This window comes from Triturus cristatus, chromosome 4_2, assembly GCF_964204655.1.
Source record: "Triturus cristatus chromosome 4_2, aTriCri1.1, whole genome shotgun sequence".
Taxonomy (NCBI): domain Eukaryota; kingdom Metazoa; phylum Chordata; class Amphibia; order Caudata; family Salamandridae; genus Triturus; species Triturus cristatus.
In genome coordinates this window covers 44,933,360-44,960,039 of record NC_140586.1, presented here as the reverse complement: position 1 = coordinate 44,960,039, position 26,680 = coordinate 44,933,360, and the positions used below count along the sequence as shown (strand labels likewise).

Sequence of the window (26,680 nt, the reverse complement as noted above, 5' to 3'; positions counted from 1 at the left end):
ATAAATGGGATGTAGGATGGAGCCTTTCCATGAATCCGGAACAACATAAAAATTATAGCAATGATTGAATAAGGTTTGAATGTGGGGTGCCCAGTATTCACGATCTTCCTTAAAGATATACCCAGGCAGCTCGTTGGGTCCTGGCGCCCCATCCTTCCTGATGTCCTGGAGGATGGTTAGTATTTCCCTTTCTGTTTGGTATGGATCCACCGCATTGCTCTCCTCATGTTGGTGGTCTTCTACCTTGACAATGCTTCCCATGGATGTTTTTTGGTCGACGTATAGGTTGATGGCGTGAACAGCCCATTTGTTGGCAGGTAAAGCATTGTGAATGTGATGGCCACCATGTAGGCCATTGACATATCTCCAAAATTCCTTGCTTTTGTTGGGTGCTAGTAATGTATAAATGATTCTTCATTTTTCCTCTATGCTGGATTGTTTTAGTTGCCAAGCAATTTTTTTGTGTTTTTCTTGCTATCTTCAATTGTCTTTCCGTTTGAATGGACTTTTCCTTCCTATGCTTTGATTCTGCCAAGCGGCATCTCTTTTTGCTCTGAATGAAGATTTGGTTGTCCATGTAGTTAAGTTGCCCCAGTTGCGTGTGTTTATTATTATGAGTAGATTGCTTTCCTGGAGTCAAAGCATTGAATAGCGAGGTCATAATTTCTGCCCAACTTATCTGTGGGCCGTTTATGCATGTGTTCTGCTTCCATTTAATATACTTTGTCCGGCTTATAGGCCTCCATTTGATTAGTTTAATTGAGGCTGTTTCATTATCTAGACTGAGCATGTTACCTGCAGTTAGATATTCCTCATGCATCATGCTACTAATGTTGACCAAAACAGAGACTGGTTGATGATCGCTTCTGGGAGTGGATAGTACCTTATACTCTACGCATCTCCTCAACAAATTCTTACTCAGGAAAATATAGTCAAGCGTGGAGATATTTTTAAATGTAGGTTGTGGAGTCGTTGTCAGCTGGCATGCGTTGTTCGCAGACCCCAGGTTGAATTCATTAATACAGGCTTCCATAAGATTACGACTGCGGTCCTCGTGATTTTGTTCCGGGCCACATAGGTCTCTTATGTTAAAGTCCCCAGTAATGATGCATTCATGTCCAGGGTTCTCGTGGAGGTATGCTCTAATTAGCCTAATGATCCTTCTGATGTTTATATTTTTATCCTTTTTTTTTGGGATTGACATATAGGTTAATTACTCCAAGTTTAAATGGAGTGACCTCTACTCTGAACCCATGTATTGTTATAATCTGGACATCTGGTGCATACGTGGGCCAATCCTCGAATTGTAGTTGCAGATTTAATTTTGCAAATATCGAGATCCCTCTGCTTGGTCTTCCGAAGATGTTTTTTTTACTTGCCATTGTGTGGATCGCCTGGTAGCCTTTAATGTAGTTGGCTGTTTCCAACCAAGTTTCCTGCAAGCATAAAATGTCTCCAGTCATCAGTAATTTCATGGCTTCATTATTGGTCATGATCGACTTGTCAGACTTTGAGATAAATGTAAAAGTGCCTGATTATACAGGAGGCAAGGCAAGCAGGAGTCTTAACATACACGTTACATAGGCAGGCTATGTGTGCAACTTATAGCTGATGAGATATGTAGGATCTGTAGAGTAAAGGGGCACCTAGACAATTCGGACATGGCTTGACAAAAGGAATCCAAACCACTATTATTACATTAACTCTTACACCCATTTTCTTTGCACTGTGTAACAGGATAGTATAATTGGCAGTGTCAAATGCTGACCAACCGTTCTTGATAATCCCCATCTCGTTAGCAATCCAAACAAAATGTAGAAACAAAAAGGGGACAGAAGGAAGAAGGGGACACAACAAACCATTGGTATATAAACAGGTAGTTCGGGAAGTAGAGGGTCTTTGGCACGAGGAAGTAGGATTACTGAGAGAGTAATGAAAAATAAAAATTAAAACCTGGGAGCTGTGGTCGAAGAAAAACAGAGGGCAGGAGCAATGTAAGAATATGCCGTGCAAGCAACAGGACAGGAAATCGCACATTGGGTAAGCAACAGACATCTCTTAATAAATTGTGTTATAAAGCATAACAAAAACAATTAGAGTGCAGCCCATGCGTCCACGTGCACGCCAGGTGGCCACCTTTGAATGGGTTTGTTATACTTTAGTGAAGAAAAAAAACATTCCAAGATGGCTGCCCGTGGATACGTACGCACTGGCAGTAAATGATTTTGAAGCACATTTGTTGATGAGTGTTACCAGCAGTGCCTGCCTAGGCTTTCGCCCCCTGCAGGGAGCCGCGAGAGCCTAGTAAGTGTGTTTGTGGAATGCAAACATTCCTAAATAAGCAAAGTAAAACGTTTAGTAAAGAGGAAAAATGTTTTGGGGGAAAAGCAAACATTGGCCCACTAGTCTCTGGGGCTCAACAGGCTACTGTTCTGTCACATGTTTAAAGGCGGAAAACAGTCATTAATAGTGATAGGACCCAGTGGCTGTAAATGTGTGTCTGGTCATTGCTGTGTGCCTATGTGGATGGAAGTAAAGTGGGAATGACACTACAACAAACAAATGTATAAAGAGAGCTCACATGAAGGCCCTCTCTGTATGTGTGTATGTATATGTATTTTAAAAGATTTTTGGGGGGGGAAACAGAAATTTTGGCAAATGCCAGTCTTAATAATGGGAACACAGCCCCCCTTGTGTGCAAAATGTTATGCAGCGGAATAAATTCTACTGTAGACAGTCCATTTAAAAATAATGATAGAAAAGATGTGCAGATTAAAATTATCCAACTGACTAATCCTAGGGTAGTAAGCTTGGAAATGTGGCTGTAACGTTGGCCCATGCAGTAGTGATAATCAAGGTTTTCAGTCAATGAGCATGTCACAGTTTTCTGTTGAAAGAACGTGGTATTACACACCCCCACACACACACCTGGGTTTCTTAGTCCTATTTGATTTTCATGTTCATCTGCCGTTTTTCTTTCTTTGTCTACTGATTCCTCTTTGACTATCGTGGATGTCAAGCAGACATTCTTTTTCCTGAAAAACACCTTTTCAAAAGCATTCAATGCGCGCACTGTGAAGTATTTTCAGATTATGAATGTTGGCTTGGAAGCCGTTCAGTACTTGCAGAGCCAGTGCTACAGTTGTGATTTTTAGGTCTTGCCTGTGACTGCCAGCACGCAGTCGCTTACAAGACATCTTGTTTGCTTACAGGGAGCTTAGAGCCCACCCCTTGCTTACCATTAGTTGGCTTCATTGTTAGTCTTATTTGCTTGTTTGTTTGGTTAGTGCGTGCTGGCTTCAGTTTCAGTTTGTGGGTTTGCAATGTCCCTGGAATATGGACCAAGTACTGCATAGTTTTTTTGTGTGTCCTTCCGCTGCTTCAGATTTCTCGCCCTGCTTATTTGTTTCTTTTACTTGTAGCACTTTGTAAGATTGTATGTGTTTTTAAATTAATTGTCTTTCTTCTGGTTTTGTTCTGCAAGCTTGCTTTCACCGCTCATTTCCCATACTCATTCACTTTTACTTTTCATCCTCTGGCTTCTACTCTTTGGTGCAGCATAACACCACCAAGACGCCACAAATGGTTAGCGTCGCTTTTAACAATGATTTCAAAATACATTAATGAAATTTGGCTATTAAGTAATCACTTGTTTGTTTTGTAAGAAAGTGATTTTTGGGTACTTGTTTCATGATTTATAGAATGTTTTTGGCATTTAAAAAATGTTTTATAAAAAATGGAGTGTGTTTTAAATTGATTTGTATTTGCACGATTACAGGTTGGATAGAATGTCTTATCATGGAAATAACAATATATTGTAAAGGGTGTGTGTTTTGCTTGTTTTTCCACTCCTATTGTGCTTCCTCCTATAGCTGCTGGAAATCCCCAAGCATCAGTCGGCTTCACAGGCTCTAAAAGAGCTAAATTGATTGCCCATAAAGAAGCGCATTGTTTTTAAGGCATTATGTACTGCCTTCAAAGCACTTCACAATGCAGGCCTTGACTATCTAAAGTGGAGATCGGCTGCAGCCAAAAATGTAATAGTCCCTAAATACAGAAAATCCCATTGAAGAGGTAGAAGCTTTGACATCTGCACTGCCAAACATTGAAATACCTTTCCTCTTAAACTTAAGGAAACAACCGATCTGCACCAGTTCAGGAAAGCTTCAAAAACTTGGTTGTTCTACCAATAGTCACTTTTGATCTCGTTAGGCCCACCTACAACACTTTGGTTCCTCTCTTTCATAGCCTTGGGTAATGGCAGCGCCAGGACACCCTCGGGCAATCGTAAGCTTTATACTTATAAATTCCATTTCCTTTCATGACATGCCATACCATACTATAAAATGACATATCACACCATACTAAACAATGACAAGCTATGCCTTACTATACAATGACAGGCCATAGTATACAATGACAGGCCAAACCATACCATTCAATGACAGACTATACTATACTATACAATGACAGACCATAACATGCAGTGACATACCATACCATTCAATGACCGTCCATTTCCTACTATACAATGACATACCGTACCATAGTATACATAACAGACCATGCCAAGCTATACAGTGACAACCCATATCATACCACTCCGTACTATACAATGACTGGCCACCCCATACCATAGTATACAATAGCAGGCCATACTCTCCTGTACATTGACAGGCTACACCATACCACTCAGTAACAGGCCTTACCATACTATACAATGACAGACCAGACCATACCATACTATGCTACACAATGAGAGGCCATACCATACTATACAATGACAGGCTGTACCTTACTATACATGACAAGCCATGCTATACAGTGACAGGCCATATCATACCACTCCATAATATACAATGACTGGTCACCCCACACCATACCATAACATCCTATACAATGACAGGTCATGCAGTACTATACAGTGACATACCATACCATGCCGAACAATGACAGCCCATTGCATACCATACAATGACATGCCATTCCAGACCATCCTGTACAATGAATGGCCATATCATACTATACAATGACAGATGATACCATAAAATACTAAACAATGCAATTTTTAAAACTAGTATGCAAGTTAGTTCAGTTGCTGTCTGGAAAGTTTCAGGGTGATTCGTGAAGCGTGGACCGATAAAAGGGGGAGGGGTGGAATCAGAAAACGTTTTTTCCCCATGCAATGTCAATTGGGATTTTGCAGTTTTTAGACACGACTACAGGATGAACAGCTGAATGGAATTACACCAAATTTGGCAGAAAGCTAGATCTTGGTCCAGAAAGAGTGCTTTTTGTAAAATGGTGTATATCTGTTCAGTAGTTTTGGAGTTATTAAAGGAAAAAAATATAGATATCTAGGGACGTGGATCCCGCTAGTACCCGCAGGGGATTCATGGATCCGAAGCCCAATAGAAAAAAAAAGCCTCACTCACTCACACACCATGCACAGCAGTGGTTATGTTAATGTACAGTAATTATATATCACTTTATGCTAAAAAAAAAAATAGAAATTCACTGAAAAAATCAAATATTACAGGGACGTTATAGTTAGTTTCACATTTTACCCACACAAAACCATAGAAATTCCGCAGTTATAGTTCTACTTATCTGAAGAAACTATAACTTGTGCCATTTTTAGTAACTTTAGGACACAAGTTATAGTTTCTTAACACAAGAAAAACTACAACTGCAGAATTTTTATGGTTTTGTGTGGATAAAACGTGAACCTTATTATAACAATGGATAGATATACCGCTGTATAATATAATAATCCTTTTGTACAAAAGTTATACAACATGGCTTAAAAATTACATTACAGCCAATAGATCTTGTATAGACAAGACTTGTTGGCTTTGCCAATGCTTGTTTGATCTGCTCTTTTAGAATTCTTAATTTTAAGTGCAACGATTTGTTTTACAGAACGGAAGGTTCAAAGATTCTGTGGCTATTTTATCCCCTTTAGCGTTACTTTATAATAGTCCGCTTCTAATTTCAGGTTGATACAGCTACATCAGGGGCAAATGTGCTATGCACTGTGTGTTCCCTTAACTGGTGAATTAAGGCATGCATTTTATCTCCATCTGTTTTTTTGTTTTTTTCCTTTGACACTCATCTCCTGGGCCGGGGATCATTGTCTATGCTCTTTCTTTACAGGTCAACTTTCAATCAGACTTTGGAGAGCGGTGAATGGTAAGTGTATCAACATTTCTTTCCATTTCAGTTTGTATATCTCCCTCTTCTTCACATTGCACAAGGGTAACAGAAAATCATATTAGTTTGCTCATGTGTCTGCAGTCAGAAGAATCACATTTCTCCTGACTATTCTGTTTTGTGGTGTTTTGCCTTTCGGGTGCTGTGGTCCTAAGGTTGGTGGGCTCTTTTTGTAAGTTTGGGGATGGGGTAATTTGATGGTAGGTTTGATGCTCTCGTTGTGTTGGTGCGTGATGAGGGTACCTTGATTTTTGGTCCTGAAGTGCCTTGATTGTTCTGTTTGAGCTGGGGGTGCTCTGTCAGTGGGTTCGTGTTTTGGTTGTGGTACCAGGTTTCATTGAGCAAAGGTTTGGTGATGCTGATTGCCCTTTTGGTGTCCTAGGGTTACATTGGTGAGTTAAGTGTTGGGATGCCTGTTTTGTGAGTTTACCTTTGCAGACTGTGGTTCTGATTGTGGTCATGGAGAGCCTCAGTATTGGGCTTTGCTTTGGGGTATATTAATTGTATATTTGATGTTGGGCGCTTAGTATTGGTGTGGCCCCACTGTGAGTTTGAAGTTTACAGTCCATATTTGTGTGTTCAGTATTGAGGTTCCTCTTGTGCTGGTTTGGTGATGGGGTGCTTTAGTTTCTAAGTTTGATGTTGGAATGCTCCAGTTTGTTTATTTTTGTTGTGTTCTGATTGTGGATTTTGTTGTGGGGAATATGATTCTGGGGTGAGTGTTTGTGTGCCTCAATTGAGACTTTCTTCTTCAAGTTACTCTGGTTATAGATGTCATGGTTGCTAATTTTGTGTAGAGTTGTAGGTTTACTTTTGTAGTGTCCCATTTTTTGGATTAAAGTACAGGTGTTCTGGTGGTGTGTTTGATCATGGGATTGCTCTGGTTATGTTGTTGGTGATACTGGACCCATTTGGGGATTTGTGTGGTTAATTTTGGGGTTGTTGGTGGAATGCCTCCACTTTCGATTTGGTTTTGGCATTCTCTAATTGTGGCTTGTGTGTTCTAGGGCCTTTTATGTGGGTTTTGTTTTAAGGGCTTCAATGTCAACACTGGGGCCCATAGGTTCTGGACTGATGGTTTCATCTTTAGCTGTGGGTTTTCTGCTTGTGACTCTTGTGACTTTGGAATAGGGGTGCACTGGTTATGCATTTAACTTGGGGTTTCTGATGTGTTTGGATTTTTGGCCCCCGATTGTAGGTTTGATTTTGTGGGCATTGGTTGTAGGTTTGGTACAAGTGTGCTTTGATTGTGAGTTGGTCCTAGGGTACCATGATTGTGGGTATGTGTTGGGGTACCTTGATTTTAGGTTTGAAATATGGGTGCTTCAGTTTGATATTGGAGTTTTCTGGTTGTTAGTTTGTTGTTGTGGTGCCTCAGACTGTTGGTGTTTGGTGTTGGGGTACCTTTGTTGTGGGTTGGGGATTGTGATTTTCTGGGTGTGGGCTTGTTGTTTTAATGTCTCTGTTGTCAGTTTCATGCTGAGGTGCTGCTGTTTTAGCTTCGATGTTCAGGCACATTGATTGCTATTGGTGCTTTGGTACTCAAGTTTAGTTTAGACTTGTGGTTTGCCGTGTATGAACTTGTTGGTAAAGCGGATCCTGGTAGTGTTTTCAGTATTGGGGGGGGCTGTGATGTTGGATTGTGCTCAGCTGTTGATTTTGTGCTCCACTATAACTTTGTTACTGTAGGTTTGGTCCTAGTGCGCTGGAGGTGGCCCTGGGTGTGGGTTTGGTATGGGATATTCTGGTTCAGCTTGATATTTAAGTGAGTCGTATTTGTGGGCTTCATGTGGGATGACTTTGCCCTGACCTGTCCGTCCTCTTCCAGCATGGCGAGCAGCAAGGTGGCGCTCAAGTACATGACTCCTGTGATCCTCATGGCATTTGCTCTAGCTCTTTACCTCCATGCCCAGCAGGTGGAGTCCACTGCAAGGCTAGACTTTTTATGGAAGCTGCAGGTAAGTGGGTTTGCAGGGTTTTGGAGGGGTGGCATTAAAAGAGGATTAAAGCAGGGCCAGCCTTTGTGCGCATAGCTCCCTCTGCAGAACCGAATTTGGCACCCCTTAATCCTCTGTTTTTTATCGTACTTGTAGCCTGGAACTTAAGATACACAAAGAGCAAACCATTTTCTCCATTAACTTAGCAAATATGTATTTTCTTAGTATCCTGTTACTTTTAGTCCTGTGTTTATGGTGAGGAAAAACTAAACTGTAAGTATTAGAAAGCAAAGACAAACTGTAGTACTTTTTTTTCAACATTTTTATACAGCACAAACTCGTCCTCTTTACATGAGCACCAGTTACATTACACAAGGTCCGATTCATTTAAGCATGGGTGATTTGCCAATAATCACGAGATGTTAACCTGACGCTGGGACTCGAACTTGATTCACCAGGTCCAATGCCATAACGCCACATCCGCTCACTTAATAAAATACCGATAATCGAGTAACACTGTAGTTTTGTATTTGCAACAAGACCAGAAATATGTAAGATGTTTCACGTTTAGAAAACAATTAGAATTTAGTTTTATAGAGGTTCACCAGCTCACAAGGCCCTCCTGCCCGTCTGTCTGCTGTCCTATCCTACTTCTTCTGTCTCAGCTGTCTGCGGTCTCGTCCAACATTTTCTTTCTTGCTGCTTCTATTAAGTAAACTTTATCAGGGAGGGGAGGCTGGGGGCTGTTGTATTCAGGGCAGGATTTGGCTGATGACACAAACTTTGCTACTCTTCCCCCATTTTCACCTGAATCACCCTTCGTTCAGCTTCTTCCTGCCACTGCTAAACTGTAGATGAGAAGGGATAGAGGGTGTAACTCTTCAGGAGATGGGAAGGACGAGAGGATTTCAATGGGGCATCCGAAGCCTGTACTAGAAAAAAGCATGATTAAACACCATGTGGGTTGAATTGCAGGAGCCATTTCAGAGGGTGACTTCTGCATGCTGTCAGTTCCTTGCGCCCCTACAAATGTCAACGCCCTGGGCATGGGCCCAGCTCGCCCTGGCTAAAGGCCAGCCCTGGGTCAGAGGTTTGAATTATAAAAGGTGGGTGTTGTTGGAAGGTTAATTAATAATGCGGTTCCTTTGTATACAACTATAATGAATCAGTTTTGCTGCTCACCTTCCAGCATCTAAGAGACCCTAATGAGGTTCATGTGATACTGAGTTGGCACACTCTATCGACTGAGATGTTGGCACTGGCAGCTTAAGGTGGGTTCTTTGTGCTTCCCCTGCCTGGCTTTGGAGATCCCAGGTACAGCTCTGGTAACCCTTTTGGTGTAGCTTTAGGTGCCACCGACCGTGACCCCCTGCCATTTCCAGGCAGTCACCTTTTGAGAACGCTATGTGCCGCTTTTAAGGCTATTTGGTGTTTCTCAGGCAATGCTGGTTTTAGCTATGGCAGCCAAAGATGTAGCTGTTGCAACCCCTGGGTTTGAATCTTAGCCCCTCTTTCCCTGTGCTGGTATGTCTCTGTTCTCAGTTGTTTGGGGTGACACAGAGGCGTCCCTTGAATTCCCGTGCGCTTCTGATACTTGACTCTCCTTACTGTGAGAGTTTGGTTCACATGAACTGGATGTCCCCATAGAATAACTAGAAACATATTGTCTGTAGCATGTGTTGCTAAAGATGCACATGCTCTGCATACTGCTGCTATCTAGTTTTGGGTTGGAACGTTTGAAAGTTGTTTTTCTTCAAAGAAGTTTTTCGGGTCACAAGGTGTATGTTGACTCCTCCATTAGCTGGCAATGCACATGGGCACTGGCTCCATGTTAGATTGGTTTGACGTGTTTGGGCCCCCCCGGTCAATTCCTTGACTCTGATATCTGGAAATCGACTTTCGTAGCATTCCCTCCAACTGTTACCTTCAAAACACCAATCTACATAGACTCCTGGCACCGCAGGGCCTCAGACCTCACCAGTGTGCAAGGCCTGCATAACCTTATGTTCAAAAAAGACTCCTCAGTATCGGCAGGAGAGATGGTAGGCACACCATAAGATGCAGAGGCAGGCTTCTGAGGACACCCCTGACATCTCTGGGGAGCAGTCTTCCTCCAACGTCAAAGAAGGTGGTCCCTCAGGCATTCCTCTCCAACAACCATCACCTAGCTCTGAGGCAATCTTCTCCAACGGCTCTAGGCACTAATACATCCAGACTCCCAGCGACTCCACGACTTCTGGACCTCGAGTGAAGACCTCATCAGGGAGAGTTGTTACAGCTGAAGTTAAACCACAAAAGCCTCCTTCAGGGTCTCGAGGTGAGGCAGGGCACCCCCCTCAGGTGGATCAGGCACTGAGTTCTCCAACAAAAACTCATCCCTCTGGGTTCCCACTGCCATATAGCTCCGGTTGGTGCCAGCTGAAATCCTCATAGCCAATGCCACCCCCATTCACGAGCATTACTCCGTCAAGCCCAAAAGCACATCAGAGGCCCAAGATCCTCTTGACGCCAGTGCCAAATGCCAGCCTCCACTTCAAAGTTGCCATCGACGCCAAAGGCGCCATCGGTGCCCAAAGCACATGTGGACCCAAAGCACCCTTGGTGCCTAAGCTATCGGCGTTGAAGACAATACCCGATCCAAGGCCTGCCTTGCCTCCCAAGCCATTGATGCCGAAGATGCCCTCAGTGCAGCACTCCGAAGACTCAGAGTAACCTAGCCTTCAACCCCTTCAATAGAAATTGGACAGGAGACAAAAATGCCTCTTAAGCCATTTCAACCTCAGCAAGATTTCCACAAGACAGCCTCCAAAGCCAGTAGAGATTTGCCGCTCAAGAGGAAGCGCACCTTTGTGGTGGAACTTGCGTGGAGTCTCCCCTAGTGCTCAAGCGCAAGTAGCACAAGGACAAAGGCACTTGCCCTATCCCATTTAGGCCTCCTCCTTTATCCCACACTTAACCACTACCAAACTTACTAGAGGGTTCCCCACACTCCTCTGATAGACAGGGCAGCTCCTTTTATCCCAGTGACCCCCCCAGGACACGCCATTTGACCCAGTGTCCACTGATGACCTGTGGGAAGTCTATGATGTAAATCCCCTGGGGCATACAAATTTGGATTACTATCCAACTATGAAGTGACCCCCATATGGCACAACCACCTACCATGACATTATTCAAAAGGCTGTAGCATAGCCTCCATGAAAAGGGGGACAGTTCAAATTCTGCCCATGCTCAAGGAGATGCTGAAGTCGGCCATGAATACATTCAAGTAGCCAGTCAAGGCCAGGGTGGTAGAACCTCTGGTGAGTAAAAGAAATATAAGCCCTCCTCCAATGACGGTCTATATATCAGGAGTAGGGTTCTTCCAGATTCCTAAGTGGTCTACATAGCGCATAAGCGTGCTAACTCATAGGGTACGGGTGATGCTTCTCCCCCGATAAAGTAAGAAGCTCAATACTGCAGGTAAAGATCGTGGTGGTAGGAGCTACCACCCTCTGGAGAATCAGGATTTCATTAAAGAGACGAAGGCTCACCTTTTATTGCCACTCCTGAACAGCAGCCTCTTTAAAGAACTGCACTTAAACAATCCAGAACTGGAATTATAAAGTCAATAAATGTCCACAGCATAGAACACTCATCCTCTTTTACATGCAACCCTGCAAAGAATTCTCATCTTCTTCCGCCTCATATCCATGTGAGTCCTATTTCTCCTACGACTGAGAATCTGTAAACAAAAACACCTTATTATAGTATATCATACGATTCATACCCAACAGCTTATTTCCTGCCAAGCAAAAAACATTAACATTTTCATAACCATCAAAAAAAATGTATACTATTTATTTACCTATTATTATTTTATTACAGGAGTATATCCTCCACGATAGAGTGTGGAGGGCGGGATAATGTTAGCCTCCGTGTCTTTAATGAAATCCCGATTCTCTGGTCATATTAATCTGAGAGTCGTCTTTTCATTACAAGACCGGAGGCTACCATTATGCATGTTGAAAGCCTCTTAACACCCCCTCAGACCTATGTTCTACAGGTCTAAAGTAGTGTTTTGTAAATGTTTTCACATTTGACCAATCGGCTGCTTTCAAAATACTCTGTAAATTTCCACCATTCCAGCTACATTTACTTGCCATAGCACCCCTGATGAAATGTGCTTTGAACTTTTCCATGTTCACTCATCCCTGACCATCACACATCTCACCCAGCTTGAGATTGTTGTCGTACTTGCTGCTCTAAATGGCTTGACAAGTGAAATCGATAGCTGATGTTCACCATCCGCCCTATTCTCCGCCATTCTACACTTGTACTCCTTCAGGCAATCAACCACACACAACTTTTTGCACTCCTCATACCTCGGATAAAAAACCGAAGTCGAAATGGTCTTAGTTCTTTTATGTATCTAAAACAACACACCATATGGGCAAAAGTACCTGTTACTGACCTCCAAACATGTCACATCAGACACCCTTCTACACGAAATTAAACACAACAGAGTTGCTAGCTTAATAGAAATATTCTTATTATTATTCAAAAATCTATTCATAGGCCAGTCAAGAAACCACTTCAAAACCAAGTTTACATCCCACATCACATTGTAAAGTGCTCTGGGAGGCCTTTTTAATCTCATACTCTTTAACACTCTACATACTAAAACATTACTACCTACAGATCTACCTCCTACAAAAGCATGCCCTGCCGACACATCTGATTTATAACAAGTAATGGTTAGATAGCTCAACTCTTTATTGAATTGCTCCACTAAGAAATTAACTAGTTCCTCCACAGGAGCCTCCACGAGATCCAAACTCTGTTCCACGCACCAACGTACCCAGAACCTCCATACTCCTTTATACCTCTTCCTTGTTCGGGGTGCCCAAGATTCTTCGGGCAACTATGCAACCTCCTGCGAAAGTCCCTTGACTGCACTGGATCCCCTGACACCTTCCAAACAAGAAGGCCTTATGTAGAACAATATATAAACAACACGGCTAAGACATTATTTTATTTCAGCTCCGAATCAAAGGATGAACCTCTCCTACCTCGTTTACCAGCATTCCCTCTTCTGCTCTCATTAAAAAGGGAACCTCGCAAGCCACTTCCAAAGCCGCCGGAAACCAAGTCTGCGACACCCAACTGGGCGTTACCAAAACCAACTGACATCCTTCTGTCCTCACCTTCAGCAATACCCTCTGAATCATTGCAAGTGGGGGAAAAGCATAACCTTTCATATCCGACCAATATTGCTGAACTGCGTCTATCGTTGCAGCCCCTGGATCTGGCAGCCAACTGTTATACTTCCTCAACTGAAATGTCAACCTTGTTGCAAACAGGTCCACTTCCAGTGGACCGAAAACCTCCTGTATCCTCCTGAAATATTCTGTCCCTAGCATCCAGTCGCTGAAGTCCTTCATATGCCTAGAATTCCAATCCGCTATCACATTCCGTATCCCCGGCAGGTACTCTGCTCTTAAAGCTATTTTGTTCTTCAAGCAAAACATCCACAACTATTTCGCCACATCCGATACTCTTTGATCTGCAACCCCCATTTGGTTTATGTAAGATACCGCTGAAATGTTGTCCATTTTCAAATGCACTGTCTGACCTTGCAAACTCTCCAATGCATATGACCCTGCTGTCAGTTCCAGACAGTTAATATGTAATTCCTTCTCTTGCCTCGACCAAGCACCTCCTGTTTTCTGAAGACCCAGATGTGCCCCCCAACCTAAGAGGCTTGCATCTGTCGCCAGGATAACATCCGGCAGGCAACCAAAAATTGCTCTTCCATTCCACACCTTCAGATTGTTCAGCCACCATTCTAGTTCTTCCTTCGCATCCTCGTTCAACTCTACCTTGTCCCCATACCATAATCCTGCTCTCAACTCTCTTTGGGGAGAAGATGTGTATCCTTACGGCTAGTGCGGTTGACCTCGAAGCTGGGGAACCGGCAACAATTCTCAACATCCTGTGATTCTGGGCAAATCACTTAAACTCCCTGTGCCTAACAACAATTAATGTGTTCCTCTGTAATGAAACTGGTGCTCATGTAAAGCGCTCTGATACCTGATATCTTCGGGTCTAGTTTGCGCTATATAAAACTTTTTTTTAAAATGCATCTGCTTTCACCCTTTGTAAAGCTCGATAATGCAAGGGCCCTGGAAAAATCTCCTGAATTGAAGAAGAAACTGAACCCAGAATCCTTGCTAGATCCCTCAAAGTTAATACGATCCTCCGCAGTACTCTCAACACCTCTTACATTATCATTTTCACCTTCTTCTCTGATAACCTTAACACCCCTCCACCTGTATCTATTGTACATCCAAGAAAATCCGTGCTCTGTGCCGGTGCGGCAATCAACTCTGTATGGTTTATCATGAACTCTAAACTCTCTAACATATCTATTTAATCTCTGAGCTGATTCCTCAGTTCGATGGCAGCCTGTGACATTAATAAGATATCGTCCAAATACACAATTAAACGGTATCCTCTCTCCCTGAAGAATGCCACTACCACACGCATCAACTTTGTGAAGCACCAAGTTGCTGAAGACAGGCCAAATGGTAGACACAGGAATTGAAATAATTGGACTTTGCACCTGAATTGAAGAAACTTTTGACTGCCATAGGGACCGTGAAGTAGCCATCCTTCAAATCCAACTTCACCAACCAGTCCCTTGACTGTAACATGTCTCTTACGAGATGTATCCCTTCCATTTTGAAATGCCTGTAAACTAACGATCGAATCAGACTCCTCAAATTTACCACTGGCCTCCATCGCTTGTCCTTCTTTTCTACTAAAAACAAGGTGCTCACATAACCTTTCATATGTTCTTCTACCAAACAAATTGCTCCTTTCCTCAACATCTGCTTCACCTCTAAATCTGCAATCTCCTCTTTATCTTGAGACAAAACAAATGCCTTTGGTTCCACGATTTGAACTGGTTGTTGCACAAAGTCTATTTCAAACCCTTGTATTACATTTAAAACCCAAGGATCCCTTATAAATCTCTGCCAAGCTTCTACGAAAAACCTTAATCGTCCTCCTACTTTACCTTTGGAAGAACCAGTAATGATCTGCATACTTACCTCGATTGCTCAGACCCAACTGACTTCTTCCTCTTCCACCTCTCGATCTGTTGTATCTTCCTCTCTGTGGAAAGAAACCTGAGGAACATTGGAAGCCCCTTCCTGTTCCTCTATACGTTTAGTTGTACAGAGACCTCTGTAAACCTCAGCCAGCATACGGTCCCCATCTACCGGCCCTGCCAAAAACACCTCCAAATACCATCCTCATATTAGACTTTTCTAGCGCTGTAAAAGTCAATACATGTTTCCCCAGACTTTCACAAATCCTTCTCCAAAAAGTAAGCCCTTTGGCTCCTCACAGGGCTCCTTATTAACTAAATCTCCTAGCTTAGTATTGATTTTCATTAGCACGGTCTTCCTCCTTTCTGCCAATAAACCAGAATTTGCATTGCCCAAGAAGACCATAGCCCTCTGGCTCCATCTGCGCAACAATTGCACATCAACCTGGTCTCCATTAATATATGCCTCTTCTGGCATGTCTATTATCTTACCTGACTGACCCAACACGCCTAACAATCGGTCTTCGCACTGCTTTAATGACCTTTTAGTCCTTTCCTTGGGTCCTTCCCTAACTTAAACAAATCTGAAATTAAATCAGGATCTAAGTTTGGAGTGTAGCAGACCTTGTTGTCTATTTGAGGCCTTGAGCACTCCGCTCTCAACACACCCCTAACCCCTCTCTCCAAAGGTTTTCTTATCCATTGTCTTCTAAAACTCGCTAAATGGTCCAGCGACCACCAATCCGCTCTTCTAGGGTGCCGCAACTCATAAGGGCTAAACATTTCTTCCCCAAGTGGATCTTTAATTACCGCTTTAGAGGTAGAAACGCGATCAAACTTCAAGTCCTCATTTAAATCATCCTCATGATCCACATCAAATACGAACTCTTCGTATGCTTTCTCACCTCTTTCCTCGTTACTCTCTACCACTTCCATATTGTACTCCTCTTCGGAGTAATTCTGCCTGCTGCACGGGAAATCCTTCTTTTGGTGTACCGCCAAGGGTACCATTCTTCTTAATGGCGCTAAAACCATCTTCCCCTTTTTTATCCATATTTTGTCTTTCTTGCCCTTCTTACCGGTCTATTCTCTCTTCTTTCAGTCTATTCCCCAGAGAAAGACCACAAATCCTCCTCAGATCTCACCTCCTTTCTTTTCCTGTCCATCACATTCTCAACTACCTCTCTTATAGAACTCTTCATTTCACTTTGTATCAGCTTCCTTAAACTTTCTTCACTGACTCTTCCCTCAACTGTCTGCTAAAGCTAGCCTCCTCTGTAGACATAATAACTTCTCTGAAAATTCACTCGGTTAACACCTTAAGATCTACTCTTCCACAATAAATACCTCCAATCTTCTTCTCTTGCTTTAACTAATCCTCCCAATTAATAATGACACTGCTCAGTCAAACAAACAGCTGTCAGTATGATTTATTTTTTATTTGTTATCTCGTAGATGTGCACCCGTGTCTCTCACCTAACCTAATGCCTTAGATGGCCGCCGCTCTCTCGCTGTATTTCGTCCGCCAATCACCTTCTCTGCTGATGACGTGACCTCATTCACCCACTCCCCATCGTGCAATTAACCGCCTGCCTACGCTGCGTCCCTCGAGGCTCTACATGTTGCGCGAACCCTTCATTTTGCCCGCACGCGACCCCGCTGCCAGCCTATGAAAACTGACACGGTAAGGTCGTGTGCAAGCCTCTTCACCCTTCAAAAATTCTACGCTCGTTCTTAAATCAAATGCGGTGAAAAATCCTCATTTGCAAATAATTTATTTATTTATTTTTAGCTCACGCATACGCCGCACTTGCCAAACGGTACCTCCTCTAACTACAGTATTCAAACAAACCACACACTGTGCTTCTAAAAGTAGAAGCTAGCAAACAAATCCTACTACAAAACATCACACAAATCTTCCCTAAAAATAAAATCATACCTTCCTTAATATAAATTAAACCAACCGTCAAACATTCAATCAAGGCTGAACATCAAATGTACTTATCTGATCAGGAGCAGCATTTAAAAGAGGATGAGTGTTCTATGCTGTGGATATTTATTGACTTTATAATTCCAGTTCTGGATTGTTTAAGTGAAGTTCTTTATAGGGGCTGCTGTTCAGGTGTGGCAATAAAACGTTATGCATAATGGTAGCCTCCGGTCTTGTAATGAAATCCAATATTTCCTCCCATGTTGGCAGGAAATCACATCCATCCAGTGGGTCTTAGCAGTGATTCACCACGGCTACTGCCTAGATCATCTGTCACTCCCTCCCAACATCCCACCCCACAAACACAGCCTCAGCAGAGAGCATCTCAGCCTTCTAGAGGAAGAGGTGCAAGCGTTCTTTCCAAAAGGGGCCATAGAACCAATCCCTCCCCCTGCAAACATTAGGGAAAAAGGGTTTATTCTCCCTACTTCCTCACCCCCAAGAAGAATGTCTCTCTCGGGTCCATCCTGCATCCCAGGCCTCTCAACCAGTACATCCTGTGTGAGCACTTCCAAATGGTAACCTTACAGGATGTCATCCCTCTGCTGCAGCCAGGAGACTTCATGATGACGTTAGACATCAACAACGCCTACCTCCACGTTCCCATCCATCCATCCATCCCGCCCGCCCACTGACACTACCTGCAGTCCAAAGTACTGCCATTCGGCGTGACCACCGTGCCAAGGTTCTTCATCAAATGTCTGGCAATGGTAGCCATACATTTAAAGGGGGGGGGCATCCACGCCTACCCCCTCCTATATGGTTTGCTGATGGAGAGCGCAAGGAAGCTCTGGTGCTCATTGCACACCCAGGCTACCATTTCCCTTGTCTCCAGACTCTGGTTCACCATCAATGCCACCTAGTCTCATTTATTACTTTTGCAGATAAATCCTTACTATTATCAACATTAAATTCAATCACAGGCAAAGCCTATCCCCGCCAACAAAGGGCATTGGCTTTTCAGCAGCTAGTGCCTCTTTTTCAGCCAAATTGTTACCTCACAGTCAAAACAGTTATGCGCCTCTTCTGCATGATGGACTCCTGCATCACCATAGTACCCCAAACCCAGCCACCCCTGCGCCTGTTACAACAATGTCTCTCTTCAAAACTGTCACAAGCTGAGGGTTCATTGGAGGATCTAGTGTTGGTAAAGTCCAGTGTACAACAGTCTCTGCAGTGATGGAACAGCCAGGCAGGCCTTTTCTAAATCCCTTCCCACAAGTCACTATTACCACGGATGCCTCTAGACCGGCTGGAGAGCACATCTCCATCTCACTACTGTAGAGTGAGTGTGGCCCCACATCAACTACCTCAAGCTGCTAGCAATCTGCCACACCCTCAAAGCATTCTGTCAATTCATTCGGAGCAAAGCGGTTCTAGCCAGGACCTACAGCATGACCACCGTGTACTACCTATAAAAACAGAGCGGCACAACCGTGTACTACCTATAAAAACAGAGTGGCACTCATTCCCTGCCCCCTCCTTGCTATTCCAGACCATTTGGCATTGGGCACTCCACAACCGCATTCACTTCATGCAGAGTTACCTTGCAGTCTTGCATAGCAGGATCCACCAACAAGTCCATGAGTGGAAAATCCACCCACAAGTCCTAGCAGCTACTCCCAGCGCTAGGTCACCTGACAAATAGATCTCTTCATCACCTCTGACCATGTCAAATGCCCAAGCTTCGCATCCAGGTACCCACATGCAGAGTCCATTGGCAACACACTATGGATAAACTCGTCAAGAATATTTGATCACACTTTCCACCTCTCCCAATTCTTCCATTAATGGTGCGGCAGATGTCTCAGACTCTTTTTCTTGTATCCCCTACCTTGGCCCAGACAGCCCTGGTATTTAGCAGTCCTCAAAATGCCTATCAGTCCACACAAGAAGATCCCCAGCAGGCCATACCTTCTCATTAGGAACAAAGGTCAGATCTGGCACCCGGACCCCAACCAACTCAATCTAGCACCTGAGGTCCTAAAGTTTGGTTGCCTACGTCTCCCACAGGAATGCACAGACATCTTCCAAAAATCCTGTACACCAACTACACAAGCATGTACGAGCCAAGCGGAAGATATTCGGACACTACTTCTTTCCTAAACACCTTGAACTCTTAAAACCAGAGTCCTAAAATACCATATGTTATTTAATTCATCTGAAAAAGTCGGGCTTAGCATTTATTCCCATAAGCTGCCAAAGCAGTTTACATGCAACACAGGGAACATTCCTCACTCGTCCCCATGCCAGAGATCAACGACTTCATGGAGGGTCTCCTAAGGGTCATCCACAGAGGGATTCCCCCACACAGGTGCTGAATCTAAAAATAGTCATCATCAGACTCATATGTCCCCCTTTCAAACCTCTCCATTCTTTGCCTCTCTATTACTTCTCCTGGAAATTGGCTTTCCTGGTTGCAATAACCTCTCTGACGCATTAATAAAATGCAAGCACTTACATTACAGAAACATTTCATTCAAGCTCCTATGTTCAGGGTACTGCTGATAACCAGCCCTAAGTTCCTGCCATATGTAGTCCTCCCTTTCCACCTTAACCAGACTACTGAACTCCGTCTTTTTTCTACAACCAGACTCAGTAGCAGAGAGAGCACTGCACCCTTTAGATGTTCAATATGCTCCCATGTATTACATTGACAGAAATAAGCCTTTCTGTGTCTAACACAAACTCTTTGTGGCCTTCTCAAAGCCTCACAAGGGTCAACCTGTATCCAAAGTAGGTAGTGCTAGATTGATAGTTAAATGCTTCCAGATTCCCTATTACGATGCTCAGGGAGCCAGGGGAGCCTCCTCACCCATGAATAATGGTGAGTCCAGAACTTCACATGCAAGCCATGAGACCCCAAACCTTCTCCCTCTCAAAATACATGAATCTCTTAAGATAAGAATGTACATGGCTGACAAGACACCACCCCATCTGGTCTGCCTGCTTCCCACCCCATGAAGGAGTGCTTTCTGCCATGACGTCCAAACCTACCTAAAATTCTTAACATATCCGTTGGGGAAATAGACCTAAGGAGTAGACCGCTATTATTGAAAGTCCCAACTTCAGGTCTTCCATGGTGAAAGGGCAGTGTCTGCCTGGAACTCTGCACCTCCTGAAGTGAAGGTTCTCACACTGATGTGCAGCTTTGATAAGCACATAACCATCCACTTCTTTAGGCAATACCTAAACTAATCTTTCAACCAGATCAACCTGCCCTGAGATATTTTATATCGACTTTGTATTCTAATGTTCTCCAACTTGTTATTCTACGGTTCCTCTGCGTTTCTTTTCCTAAGTTTGATTCCTTGTGGCATATCTTTATTATTAACTGTAGATGCTTTGTTTTTTACAATGTACCCCTTTACCATTGAATCCTGGAGTATTATGCACTATAACTAATAAATATGATTCTACAACCCCTTGAATGTTAGTTGGTCAGATGCAAACATCCATGCCTGGATTCTGCTCACATATCATGAATAAATGTGTATCCACATTTCAAAATAAATGGTAGTGGAGGATACTTTTTCCACAGAAGCATTTTCAGAAAAGGATATACATTCATAAGAACCTCTTCATGCCTCTCAAAGTGTGTCAGCCATAAGTTCATACATACACCCATTCAGCCATAGAAGTGGATGTGTAATTACAGTGTGTTGCCCTTCTCACTAATTCTCTTCATGTTGATACAGTACAAGCCTTGTTCTTCAGTGGCATGACAACCTGATCATGTTTTGCCTCTCCATCCCAATAGGCCACTGGGGAGAAGGAAGAAATGGAGGATCTCCAGGCTTACAACCGGCGTCTGCTGCACAACATCCTCCCCAAGGATGTGGCTGCACATTTCCTAGCACGTGAACGGCGCAATGACGAGTTATACTACCAGTCCTGTGAATGTGTAGCAGTCATGTTTGCCTCGATCAGCAACTTCTCTGAGTTCTACGTAGAGCTGGAAGCGAACAATGAAGGGGTGGAGTGTCTTCGGCTGTTGAACGAGATCATTGCGGACTTTGATGAGGTACTTTGACTGAAGGGAGAGGTCATTAATGTGGTCTTCAGGTAAATAGTGATGGGAAAGTGGTGTCCTTGTGGACTGAAGAGTATCACCATTCTCATACCTTAGCCAAGTGTCTTGAATGGGTTGCTTTGTGCTGATGTGATGAAGCATAATTTTAGACCATTTTAGAGTGCATTTGAGTACTGTGTGGCATTGTGGACTTTGAGTTGGGGTAAAAAAAAGGCAGCATGTTCCATGTGGATAGGTTATTGTTGAATTATTACGTTGACAATCCGTATTACCCAGAACCTTCGAATGGGTGTCGCCGGAGGGATCAATTTGGTGCCCCCAAGAGCTGTCCATTTGAAACTCCTCTCCCAAACCAGTGTCTCAAAGGAAGTTGATCAGGTGTTGGTTGGGCACCCCCGGGGAGGAGTTGATCAGGTGGTGGGGGAGGGTCATCCTCAGTGATGCTAGTGCAGTGCCCCAGGGAACCTTTGTTTGGGTGCCAGTTAGTGTAGCCAAGCTGCCCTTTACCAGGCATGGGTTGGGTGGCCTTTGCAAGGCATGGGTTGGGTGACCTTTGCAAGGCATGGGTTGGGTGACCTTTGCAAAACGTGTCAGATGCCCTAGGCGAGACATGGAGCGGATACCTTTGCAAAGCATGTGTCAAGTCCCCTTTGCAAGGCCTGGGTCTGATGCCCTGTCCAAGTTGTAGACAGACCCTTTTTATGAGCCGTGGGACGGGACTGTGGTGGGGCACTTGTCCCAGGTAGAAGAACACTTGAATGGTGAGTTGGTTTTCCAATTACTGTTGACAATGCTGTTCCTTCCTTCAGATTATCAGCGAGGAAAAGTTCCGGCAGTTGGAGAAGATCAAGACCATTGGAAGCACGTACATGGCAGCATCTGGCCTGAATGACACAACATATGACAAAGAAGGCAGGTCCCACATAACGGCACTGGCTGACTACGCCATGCGACTCATGGAGCAGATGAAGTACATCAATGAGCACTCGTTCAACAACTTTCAGATGAAGATCGGTAAGGGAAAGATAATGGAAGGTTACCTTATAAGGAAGGACCGAGTGAAGTAGACTTGTGTTAACTGCATCTAAGGAAAAGAATTAAATAAAAGAATTAAAAGAAGATGAAAGAAAGACCTATGGGAATAGTTAAAAGAACAAGAGAAGCTATGTATGGGAAGGCGATTACAGGAAGTGGTGAGGCAATGGAATAATGTTAGAAGGAGGATATTGAGCGGATTAAAGAGGGGCGACAGATCTATAGGAAAAGGTTTTTAGAAAGTGACTCTTAGGTTTGGAGGCCGTTGAAAAGCCATGGAGAAGGGTTAAAATAAGGAAGACCGCACGGGGGAATAGTTAAATGAAAAGGACAAAGAAATGGAGAAAGGTTTCTGGAAGAATGTCTGTGAGTAGGGTTAAAAGTTCAACAGTAGTCAAAAAGGAATGATTACTTAATGTAGAGAGGCCATGGGGGTTACCGGAACATTGGAGATCCTCAGAGGGTGTCAAAGAAAGGGAAGAGACCATAGGAGAGGTTGAAAGGAAGGAAGGAAGGAAGGGAAGCAGAGAAGTTAGAAAAGTGCAGAGTGCTTGGGAAGCTGAAATGTCCTCGTGTGAGTTACAAAAAATCAGAAACCCAATAAGGAAGGAAACTGGGAGGCAATGGGAGTATGTGACGCGAACGAGATAGTCCATTATAGGGACGGTACCAGCTCCTGTGCTGCAGACAAAAGAATGGGGTTTACACATAGTGGAGAGACAATACAAGGTGAATAGGAGATGTCTTTTAGGCAGTCACTGGGAGATTAAAGCCCAGTAGCTAGGGTGACAGGAAATGAAGTAGCGATGTGGGAGGACAATTACTAAACAAGGAGTGGCCATGAACAAATGTGACTGAAAGAGGAAACGCAATAAGGTAGCGTTACAGTAAAAAACTAAAGATGCTGAGGAAGGTTGACAGGAAGGAGGATAGTGGAAGATATGTTGGGGAGAGGTTTAACATTGGCAAGAGTTCTACAGGAGGTGGGGGGGACTTGAACTAATGTTGAGTCTGCTAGTTGCTTTCAAGGAAGAGAACATGAGCTACTGTGAAGGTACTACAAAGTGACTTGACCCAGTGAAAGAGCTGAAAAAAAGAAGGGCCTTGTGATAGGGTAATGGCATTGTGGAACATTTAAAGAAAAAGGAACAGTGTTGCTGCTTCTTTTTTAGGGAGACCACTTATTTTTAAAAACACTATATATCTTACATGTGTATTTTTTCCTTTAAGTATATATATATTTATTGACCTTGGAAATACGTACCAGGCTAAATGGATTGGGCAATTCGCAACAATGGTTAAAACAAAAAACATTATAGAACATCAAATAAGTTCTTTTTTCGGGCTGTTTCCACCAGTCCTGAAATCTCTTTACGCTCTTTTTCCAATTGTTGCATCCCAACTTAACACACAGCAATGAAACAAGATTCAGCATTATTAACACGTACCAAGCAAAGGGCATTCAACCAGCTTGGAGGGAACAAAACCTCAGACATACCCATAGGTGCACCCAGATACTGCACCGAAGACATCAAAAATTGTCTATTCTTCATACTTCTCCAAAAGGGCTTTGGGCTGCTTCTGGGACTATAAAGACATTCTACTTGTTATCTCATATGATTCGTAATTCGTCAGGTAGCAATATCCCTGCCATTGCTCTAAGGCCTGAAATACTTTTCTTACTGCTTCATTCTTTCCTCCATTTCTAAGCAGCACTGCTTATATCCAGAAAGATGAAGATTTGTGTCTTTTATTAGGACCCTCCCTTTTTTCTGAACTCCTCTTCAGAACATGTTCCCATGCCAACACATTGTTGAGCTGTGCCATGATTGTGGAACCACTGTACTCTTCCTCTGCTGCCCACTCTATATTTATTATGGTCATATCTACAAAGTCCAAGCAGAAGCTTTACTGTGTGGTTCTCCTTATATCCAAATATGGCTCACTACTAGTTTGTAATCTTTCAAAAGCTCACAGTTCATGTGTCTTCAAACTCTTCCATCTAGGTGACAGTGCCCATATGACTATCTGATACAGGTGAACATTGTTCTCCATTGGATTCAGTCTAGTCTCCGCCTTCAACAGGGCCTTTCCCATCTTGTCCAGATTTTTGCCATTTCCGGCACTGGTCTTCCCTGTTTTTTTGCACCATCTCAAGCTGAACATGGGACAAGTGTGAGGGTTAGGGAGATGTAGCTCTGGGGAAGACATGTCCATTGTGTCCTCTCAGAGGAAAGAAGAAGCTGTTTTGTTTTGTGTGCCAGGCACCATTTAGGAACGCCTGGATGTCATTCAAAATGTCCTGCTATCCTACTACAGGATTAAGTCCCTGGTTGCAGGAACCAACCCCTATATTTTGGCAGCTGAGTGCAGTTACAGTTGCATGCAGCTCCTCCACTACTGTCATCTTAGACCTTCTGGACTCTATTTGCAGGGTTCCATTCTGAAAGGAGCCTTGGCGTCGCCCACAGAGGCTTCATTTGACTTCAACACTACCGCTATTGGAGAATCTGCCATGGGGCTCATGGATTAACCCATCCCATGTGAGACCAGGCCTCGTCATGTCACCAGCACTCCATCACCCTGTGTCCCCAGACCGGTTCTCAGGATTGCAGGGCAGTGTTGACAGGATGCGCCGACTGCACCACATCCTACACAGATTCACACCCTAGCAGAGTCTGGTCACCTAGAGGCTTTTTTACCTTCCTTATTTTCCCTCTAAATTGAGATGCAGGGCTTTCAGAGGCAGGCAGAGGAAGCACTTTGCTGCCCTGTTCCCCAACATTCATAATCTGTCCCTAAACCATCTTGCTACAAAAAGTCTCCTTGCAGGATTCCCCTTCGAAGTAGGTGAGCATGTATGGACCCTGTCCATCTCTGCCACCAGCAAAGTAGCCAAACTGCATTCCCCTCTGTCTCTGCTCCGTTTTCCTGGCTGGTAGTTGTTTTGCCACTAAGGCCTCCTTGGTCCATTTGAGCCTCTGACACCACATTCCTGTTTTTTGGTGCTGTGGGATTCCTCAAAGCGGTCTAATCCTTTGACAATGACAGAAACATTTCCACTGTCTGTGCTCGATTTTACATCACTGGGCTGATAAGTTGTGAGGGAATTGAGAAAGATCAGCAGCAGGATGATTGTGCGGAAACTCAGGAGGTCATTCTACAGTAATATCGTTTCTCTAGAATCAAAGTGGAATCCCTTTGGGGATGACAATAGGGATGGATTTGAAGGGGTGCCCCATGACAATCAGTGGTATTCAAAGCTGTCACCTCTTGGATTCATTGTCTTTTTGTAGTCACAATGAACTTGGGAGCACCACTCCAGCCTGCTTCTATGCCAAACGGGCCAATTCCGAAGACTGAATATTTGTTATATAAAGTCAGTTCAGTATTTCTGGCCCGGCAGAGATGTAGACAAGCACTACATGGACAGAAAGGTAATTTTTTTTTTTTTTTTGTTTTAAAAGTTTTATTGAACAATAAGTCGATTACAAGCACGGGCCTACAACCACCAGGGCCGGCCGCTAAGTACAGAATGAAATATACATTTATCAAAGCTGCAGTCGGTTCCCGGGGGTCGGCCCCGTAGTGAGTCCGGATAGTTCTGACAGAAAGGTAATTTAAAGCACTGGAATGGGATCCTGTATTTCTGAGCTGTGATTTTGACCTATGTGTGGACCACCTTGCCAGAAATATCTAACTTTAATCTCTGTATATAAATAATCCGCTTTTACCTGGGTTGAGGTAAATACCTGTTCGAGGCATGTGAGCTGTAGATCACATGCTGTGCATAGCTCGCGATCTGGTGTTGGGTCCGGATGTTTGCACTTTGTTTTTCTTCAACTAAGTTTTTCAAGTCACGAGGTAGAGGACTCCTCCTTTTGGTGATAGTGCGCATGGGCATCAACTCTATCTCTAGATTGTTTTTTTCCGTCATCGGGTTCGGATGTGTATTTCTGCGCTCCGGTTTGGCACCGTTTCTCGGACCCCTTCGACGTGCAATCCACTACCCTCTACGGTATTGTTATCGCTTGCGGTTTCCCATTCTTCGTTTATCGTCTCCACTCAAGACAACTTTGATTGGAAAACTCGTGGCGGGCCGTCAGGCCAACCCGCGCCAACAGCGCTAGCAGTCGATGGAACGGACTCCTTTCAAACTCTGCCCCAGATGTCGTGCTAAATTTCCACGCACCGACTTGCACGAAGTGTGCAACCTCTGCCTGTCCCCAAAACACAACGAGAAAGACTGCAACGCGTGCTGATCGTTTCGATCGAAGAAGGCACTTCATGACCGTTGGGCTCGACGTCACAAGATGCAACATCAAAGCAGCTCCGCACCGGACATCCTCGGTGAAGATTCCGACACAGAACATCACGCT

At 43.8% G+C, this 26,680-nt stretch overlaps 1 protein-coding gene across 1 annotated transcript in view; it reads left to right on the top strand.

Annotated features, from left to right (window-relative positions):
* Positions 1-26,680, top strand: part of ADCY6 (adenylate cyclase 6) — a 400,482-nt gene that overhangs the window by 273,318 nt on the left and 100,484 nt on the right. Inside the window, exons 18-21 of the mRNA XM_085600393.1 lie at positions 6,157-6,192; positions 8,042-8,171; positions 20,994-21,257; positions 22,076-22,280. Of these exons, the coding sequence (XP_085456519.1) occupies positions 6,157-6,192; positions 8,042-8,171; positions 20,994-21,257; positions 22,076-22,280 (635 nt within the window). The remainder of the gene's footprint in view (positions 1-6,156; positions 6,193-8,041; positions 8,172-20,993; positions 21,258-22,075; positions 22,281-26,680) is intronic.